This window comes from Equus caballus, chromosome 8 (genome assembly GCF_041296265.1).
Source record: "Equus caballus isolate H_3958 breed thoroughbred chromosome 8, TB-T2T, whole genome shotgun sequence".
NCBI classification, from domain to species: domain Eukaryota; kingdom Metazoa; phylum Chordata; class Mammalia; order Perissodactyla; family Equidae; genus Equus; species Equus caballus.
The window spans coordinates 49,783,601-49,791,053 of NC_091691.1; the positions used below are offsets into that span (position 1 = coordinate 49,783,601).

General features: G+C 54.6%; 1 protein-coding gene and 1 long non-coding RNA gene across 3 annotated transcripts; one reads left to right on the plus strand and one right to left on the minus strand.

The window, feature by feature from the left end:
* Positions 1 to 919: 919 nt before the first annotated feature.
* On the minus strand, positions 920 to 2,409 carry LOC111774712 (uncharacterized). Its single transcript, XR_002809861.2, has 3 exons — positions 2,179 to 2,409; positions 1,527 to 1,756; positions 920 to 1,057 (listed from the first exon to the last, which is right to left on the minus strand). It is a non-coding gene; the product is annotated as an uncharacterized lncRNA (long non-coding RNA).
* ADCYAP1 (adenylate cyclase activating polypeptide 1) lies at positions 1,625 to 6,673 on the plus strand. Of its 2 annotated transcripts, none has more exons than XM_001492442.5 (5): positions 1,625 to 1,765; positions 2,102 to 2,212; positions 4,419 to 4,532; positions 4,968 to 5,066; positions 6,136 to 6,673. In XM_001492442.5, the coding sequence occupies exons 2-5, from the start codon at positions 2,103 to 2,105 to the stop codon at positions 6,323 to 6,325; spliced, it is 513 nt and encodes a 170-aa protein (XP_001492492.2). In that variant the 5' UTR covers positions 1,625 to 1,765; position 2,102; the 3' UTR covers positions 6,326 to 6,673. The 2 variants fall into 2 exon arrangements, with proteins under 2 accessions (XP_001492492.2, XP_070131679.1); XM_070275578.1 differs by having other exon boundaries at positions 1,636 to 1,775; positions 6,136 to 6,459.
* Positions 6,674 to 7,453: the final 780 nt, after the last annotated feature.

The following is a 7,453-nucleotide window of genomic DNA, read 5'->3' on the forward strand; positions in this document are numbered from 1 at the left end:
ACCATTCCCAAAGGAGGGATTCCTGTTAGGAACCCTCAGCAAGTGAACTTGTACTGGGAACCGTCGGGCTTTCCCAGTCTGTCTGTATTCCCCTCCCTCCCCACCCCCTAGTTGTAAATAAAGGGGAAAACATTTTTCTCTCCAAAATTCTTAAAATTTCAATTTTCATGGAAAATAGAATTTTACAATTTCAGTTTTGAAATCAGTAAGAGCCAGAGAAAGTGTGAAGGTGTCCAAACAGGCCATCTGGGCATCCAAAGATCAGGACTGATGGGAGATATAGAATGCTCTTTACTTCAATCTAGGCAGGGGTCAGACTGCTCTCAGCATTAAGGGCATTCATGGACACTGCGAGGGGGGAGTGTATCTGAATAGCGGGGTGACTTGGACAGTGAATCGCTACATTAATGGAACCACTGCCAAATCTTCAGATTTAGAGGCTCTGGTGAAAAATTAAACCAGTGGCAATTTTCGATGTCTTGTAGCATCTGCGACCAAACAGTTCAGCACTCAGAGTCTGAACAGCTCCACAGGCCGCGCTCCGGACCAGCTTTAACTCTCATCAATCTACTCGTAGCCAGACTGTCAACGACAGCCAGACTCATTAGCGATTTACTGAAAATCCTCCAAGACTTCCCTTTAAGAACAAAACGACTTCCACATTTAATTGTCTATCTGAAAGAACATACGCAAGAAATTAGGAGATCTAAATTAAATTTATTAATAGGAGAGCTTGGTGCTTAATTCCAGAGACCAGAGCTCAGATTGCTGGGGCTTGATGAAAAGCAAAGAGAAATAGTAGGGACATAGTTAAAAACATGACTTTTACCATCCTCCAAATTCTATGAGTTCTATACCCATGCTTGAGAAATGGGTAAAACTGAAAACCATCAAAATAATTGGACTTCTTAAAAACTGGATTGTATGAGTGAAAGGTGTTTATGAGAAGTCGATGACTCCGGATCTTATCATCCAAGAGGACAGCACAGAATAGTTAATATGTTCCTTGAGGGACTAGGATGCTGACGTCTTTTTCTGATACCCGATCATTACGTGACTGAAAAAAAAAAAAAAAGGGGGAAGTCATTCCATGAATAAAAATCGGAGCGCAACAGTGCAACAAAATATTCTGTACTTAAAGGCCGCAGGCAGACAGATGTTGATAAGGAAGGCTCTTCTAAAACCATGTTCGGATAGATTTCTGCTAACTGCACATATAAATAGGAGCAGAGGGCCGGTCACCTCTGTAACCACCGGCAGCAGCTGAAGAAGCCGCAGCTTCAGACGCAGCCAGAGGGATCTCAGAGCAGAGAAGGCGCTGCCGACTCGCGCAGCTGCCTGACCGGGGCGGCTCCCACAGACGCCGGCTGCCCGAGGCCCTCTTTTTCCTTCCCCTCCGTCTTCGACTTTCCCTCTTTTCCTTAATCACTTACTTCTTTCTCCCAGTGGACTTACGGCCACTTTGTCCCCCACCCCCCCTTTAGCTGGTCGCCTCCTCTTTCTTCCTTCTACATCTCTCTCCTCACCCCTTTCTCTCGGTGTCACGCTGCCTCCTACTTCTGTGCGTCGACAAACTTTTGAACAGAATATCGGCCTCGGCAAACAAGTCCTCCAGCTCCTCCTGCTGCTCCTGCTCGTTCCTGCGGCTTCTCCTCAGACGCTAACGCCAGACGGTGATGCCTTTTGGGTTGTGACTCCGGCGAAGAAACTTGGAGAAGCCCTTTGCCCGCCGTCCTACTTGGCAGCAAAACCTCTCCTAGCAGCGGTAAGAGTTGGTAAGAATGGAGAGGGGAAAAATAATCTTAGCAAACCAAAAGACTCACTTGACTGCCTATTCTTTCGCCGGCATCAGGGTACGAGTTAGCTTTCCTTCGCACCAGGTCTGGCGGGTTACTGGGCACTGGGTGTATCCATGTATATCTTTTCTAACTATAGAGAGAGGGAAGTGGCGGCGCGCGCGCGGGCTGTCATTAAGTGGTATTCGACACAGGGAGCCACAGCTCGCTCAGTCCCTCCCCCAGCTAGGGAGTTCCTTGGGGTTGGAGCGTGGAAGGCCAGGGGCGTTCTGACGGCTGGGTGCCCTCTTTCCCGACCTGCGCAGAATGACCATGTGTAGCGGAGCGAGGCTGGCCCTGCTGCTCTACGGGATAATAATGCACAGCAGCGTCTACTGCTCACCTGCCGCCGCTGGACTCCGGTTCCCCGGGATCAGGTAGGTTCTGGCCGCCCGGGCTGAGCTGAGGCCGGGGCTTCCCTTCCCCGGACACCTCCTCGTGGTCGCCCTCCTGCGGTTCCTCAGTTCCAGCTACGACCATCTCCCCACGCGCCCCCAGTGCGCCGCCACCAGCCGGGGTCCGGCCGCGGGTCCCTGGCCCTGGCAGCTCCGCGGCGGCTCGGCGCCCCTCCCCCAGCCCGAGGCAGCCCAGGGGCCCGGGAGGAGCCAGCGCGCTTCAGCGGGCTGGGAAACCTCCCCTCCCCAGCCCCGCCCGCGGGAGGGGCGCAGGGCAGGGCCCGAGTTTGACTTCTCCCTATTCTTAGCTTGAGTTAGGAGAACTTCGGCTCCCGGAGCCTGCCTGGGGGCTGAGCATGAAGCTCCCGTGGACTTTGCTTTGTTACAGCTCGTTCTGGACTGTCCGGACGGGGTCTCCCACTCTCTCTTCCACTCTCCTCACCTCAATTCGAATTCTTTCCCCTGAAGAGCTTTCTCTCAAGTGATACGTTTTCCAACTGCATTTTGGGGCTCAGACTGTCTAGGGGAGGAGGAGTGCTGGCCAGGTACGGTTGAGGAAAAGCGATTTGAGAGAAGGAAGAACAAGAATGAGGTTGAAAGGGAAGGGGAAGAAGAGATGAAACGGATGCAAGGAGAGAGGGAGAGAAAGCAAGCAGGCAGGCAGGACTAGGAGAACAGCCCTGCCCGTCCCAGGCTGGAGTAACCCTGGCTTTTTCCTTAATCCTTGATTGCTAATCGGTCGGTGCTGCCCGGGTTCCCTGCCGCAGCCCCCGAGTCCCGGCGGGTCAGCCGGAGAGTGGAAGCTCGCTTTGCCGCACGGCGTCCGCGCCCCGCGGTGTCCCAGACTCCCGGCAGCCAGGAGCGCGCGTTCTGCGCGAAAAGCTGCTCCTCCCAGCCGCGCCCAAGAACGTTCGCCTTTGGGGCTGCTGACCATTGATTTGGCCGGAGGGATGGGTTCTGGCTTCAGTATTAGATTCCAGCATCTGGGCACGGGGCAGGATGGAAGTAGTCAGAAAGACCCGGGGAATCCAGGCAGCCTGGCCAGGGCAGAGGCGCGTCGCCCAGGAAAAAGGCTGGGCGCGGGGTGGGCGAGGGATGTGCTTGCCTTTCTCTTACCTCCTCAGGGAGGGGGAAAGGCGAGTGGCGAAACGAAGTGTGACTCTAACCCTCCTAGAGATCGCTGCTTGCACTGGCCGCTTTCCGAGTCTCTCCAGTAGCCCATAGCGAGGTTTTTTTTTTTTGTGTTTTAACCCACCTCTCCCCGTCTTATATCAAGGATAGAGGCGGTAGGCAAGGGCGACTGCGAGACCGCTGCGCTCCTGCTGGCTCTCGGTCCCCTGTTGACCCTTTCCCTGAGTCCCAGGGTTGAGATGTGGTCCCGACGCCCCGCCATGTCTAACACATCAGTGCGAACTATTTATTTAGTGGACTTAAAAGCCCTATTTCACCCCCAGCTATTTTCAAAGTCTCAAGTGCCTGGCACTTTCCCCGGGCGAGAGGCACCGGAGGGCGCGGACACACCACAGAATGAGCCGCCGCCGAACGGGCTAAGTTTAGGGGCATCTATTATTCATGTTCCTGCCAGATCCTCTCCCGCCCAAAATAGAAGCCGGAGGTTCTCCGTGACCTACATCTACGCAGGGAAGGGCTCCCCTGGGCTCGGAAGCTGGGTGGGGGTGGCTGCCGGAGTCGGCCACCGCACACCCCGCCCACCCACTCTCTCTGTTTGGTTCTGGGCCTCCCCCCTACGGTCATCGCGTTGGCCAGCGTCTCCTCTCCTAGGGCCTTTTTCTCGTCCCCGCCCGTTGCTGCTTTGGTGGTGGTGGGTGGGGGGGGGGGGACGCTCTGGCGCCAGGCCGGACGGGGGCGGGCCCTTTCGGTGGCCAGGTGCGCGAGGTCGGCAGAGACGCCTCGGCTTCCCGGTGCTCGCTGGGGCCGCGACCCTGCAGGGCGACTCCTTCCCCGCGGGAAGAGGGGCAGGAGAGCCGCCTCGCGAGGTGTGAATTTCTGTTGGGCGTAGTTTTCTCCTCCTTACCTCTACCCCCATCCCTGTCCCTCAAGAAGAGGTAGTTCTCCGGGGGAACCTTTAGGAAGAAGGAAAATCAGTGCGAGCCCCCTCCTCTGGGTCCTTGTAGAGCCCGGGAGGGACTGGTACTGACCACTCCCTCTGCCCCCGCTACCCCGGCAGGCCAGAGGACGAGGCGTACGACGAGGACGGAAACCCGCTTCTGGACTTCTACGACCCGGAGCCGCCAGGCGCGGGGAGCCCCGCCTCCGCGCTCTACTACCCCGCGGAGAGGAGGTACCTCCGCCCGGGACCGAGGTGGTGGGAGGGGCGGGGTGGGGGGTGGCCCACCGAGCAGGTTCTTTTTCATAAAAGCCCTCAAGTCTCTTTTATCCCTGGCTGGTTCCCACGAGAGCGACAGAAAGCAGGCCGGTCTGTGTGGACACGAGGGCTGCGTGGTGACCGAAAGGTCTGTGGCCCAAGGAGTGGCAGTGATCGCGCTCCCCGGCCGGGGCGCAGACCTGCCATATCCGGAGGGCAGGAGGAACTCCCGGTCCTGCCATTCGCTCACGGGAACATCCCAAGGGAGTTATTCGCGAGTTCAGTGACTCTAGGGGTTTCCCCGTCAGCCTCCCGGAGCCCCGAGGGGCGTGCGTGCCCAGCGGGGGACCTGGGGAGGCCACTTGGGGACAGAGTCAGTGACCTTGGGCGCGCACTTTGCCTCCCTGTTAGAGATGTCGCCCATGGGATCCTTAACAAGGCGTACCGCAAAGTGCTGGACCAGCTGTCCGCCAGGAAATACCTGCAGACGCTCGTGGCCAAGAGCCTGGGGTAAGAGTTTGCGAAAGAGTTAACGGGCGCGTGACGGCGAGCGTGCGCCCGGAGCGGGCGGCCTGGCTGCTGCGTCCGCGCGCGCACGTGGGGCGGAGGGCGCGTCTGCGCCGCCGCGGGGGCTGCGGGGCCCGGCCAGCCCCAGCGAGAGGTCTGAGGTTGCTCCTTAAGTTGGGCGAGACAGCGCGGGTCCGGGAGAGAACAGGCCAGGGTAGCAAGACTGGGGAGTTTGAGCCGTTTTGAATAAAAAAAAGAGAAACCAAACAAACCCCTCATTCATTCAAAACCTTCAAGCTTCGCGGGACGACTTGCTATAATTTCCTCTAAGCTTGACTTTTTGTTTTTGCTTTTACATTTCTTTTCCTGTAAATTCAAATCGAAACAAACAAATCCTCAAATTCGGACAGTTAGGGAAACAGTTTTTTCTCGTGCCAGACAAACCCAGAGCACAGGGCTTTCGTGGAGCATCTCTCAGCAGAAGGCAACGTTTTAATAAAGCCCATGGGAAAACAGATTACATTTTTCGCAATGAATAATTTATGCGATGAAAAATATTGCCTACAGCCTGTCGACTTATATTATTATCACGTTTTTCAACTTAGCGTGCTGAAGGAGGAGTGCTCGTGTCTGACTAGAATTGCAGGATCGATGTAAACTCCAGCGCGCAGCCCTCGTGGCACTTAGGGCTCTTTGGTTATTTTCTGTGTTCATGGGGGGCGAGAGGGACGGTGAGGACAAGCCAGCGCAAGCGCGCGGATGGGCATTTCTCTAAGGGCAGCGTTTGGGGAAAGGATAGGCTTAAATCGCGTGCCCTTGGCCCAGACCTCATTCCGGGCCCCTTCGGTGAGGACTTGCAGCCCGGAGATCCTCGGTGGGGAGGGCGGAGTGAGGGGTTTCCATCGAAGCCCACCCTCGGGCTGCTTTCGGGCAGAGGAGGGCGGCGCGGTGGGCAGTGAGAGGCCTGCCCTCCCCGAAGGCTCCCGCGCGGGGTGGGGCCCGCCTGCTCCCCGCCGCTATTGAGCCGGTGTCTCCCGCCCCGCCACCCTCTTCCCGACCCCTTTCCTTGCAGTGGGAACCTGGGCGGCGGCGCGGAGGACGACTCGGAGCCGCTCTCCAAGCGCCACTCAGACGGAATCTTCACGGACAGCTACAGCCGCTACCGGAAACAAATGGCTGTCAAGAAATACTTGGCGGCCGTCCTAGGGAAAAGGTATAAACAAAGGGTTAAAAACAAAGGACGCCGAATAGCGTATTTGTAGCGATGCGTTACCAGCTACCCTGTGTGTACAGCCCTGACACAATGAAAAGTCATTTTCCCAACTGACTGAACGGTCATCGCTCATGTGTTCTATCCAAACGTGTATTTATGTATGAAGTAAAGCCATTAAATGAATATTTTGATAATAATATTGTTTTTCTTTTTACAAAGCACTAGAGAATGCACAGATATACTTTGTGGACCAACTATTGAGATATATATATATAATAAATATATATAAAGAATATATATATATATAAGTATAATAGGGAGCAGTTCATACAAAGTGTGCACAAGATTGGAAATTTGCCTGAGCTGTTTATGTTTTTATATAAAATAAATAGAAAAATAGACAATCATTGTTTTGAATATTACTCCTATTTTTGTAAACTGGAATTAAAAGGATAGTATTTTTATCCATGACAGGCCTGAAGATATTAATACTGACCATTTGTTACTGTACATAAACAATGATGCCCTGCTCCAGGGAGGTTTTGAGGTGATGATTTGGGAGAATTGCTGAAGGGCGGTCTTTCCTGGTGAGTCTCCGGGGGCAGGCTGCTTGAGTCCCAGCCGAACTCACCGAGGCACTCTCTCCCTGACTGGGTGCCAATTCCAATACTTCTGCTTTCTTTGATTCTACTTTTATGTGTATTTGTCTCTCTTCAGACTCTCAGCCCAGAAGAAAATTCTCCTGATAAAACAACAGCTCGATCCAAATTATGCTTCTCCCCAGAATTCACACCACTGCCTGGGGGAAGAGTGGGGGGATTGTACTGAGAAGGGGGACTTAGGTAGAAAGCTCCCTTTTCTGTATTTCCAGGGAACCCAATATCCCAAGGTTAGGGCAATTGGAACAAAGTGAAGGAAATGTAGGCATATTGGACGAGGCAGAGCATAAGGCAGTAGGAGGAGGACCCTGGTTTGGGGCTGCCCCAGGTCTGGGACACTGAGGGCAAGCCAAGTCCCACTGGAGGTCCCCTGCCCGATTGACTTTGGGTGCTGGGTATTGGAAATGGATGCAAAGTACAATGTGTTTTTCTCCAGTGCTGTCCATGCTTCTCATCTTGTGAAATGGCCAGGATCCTCCCCTTTGAATCCTGCTCTGTAAGAGCCACTGTTTTCCTTT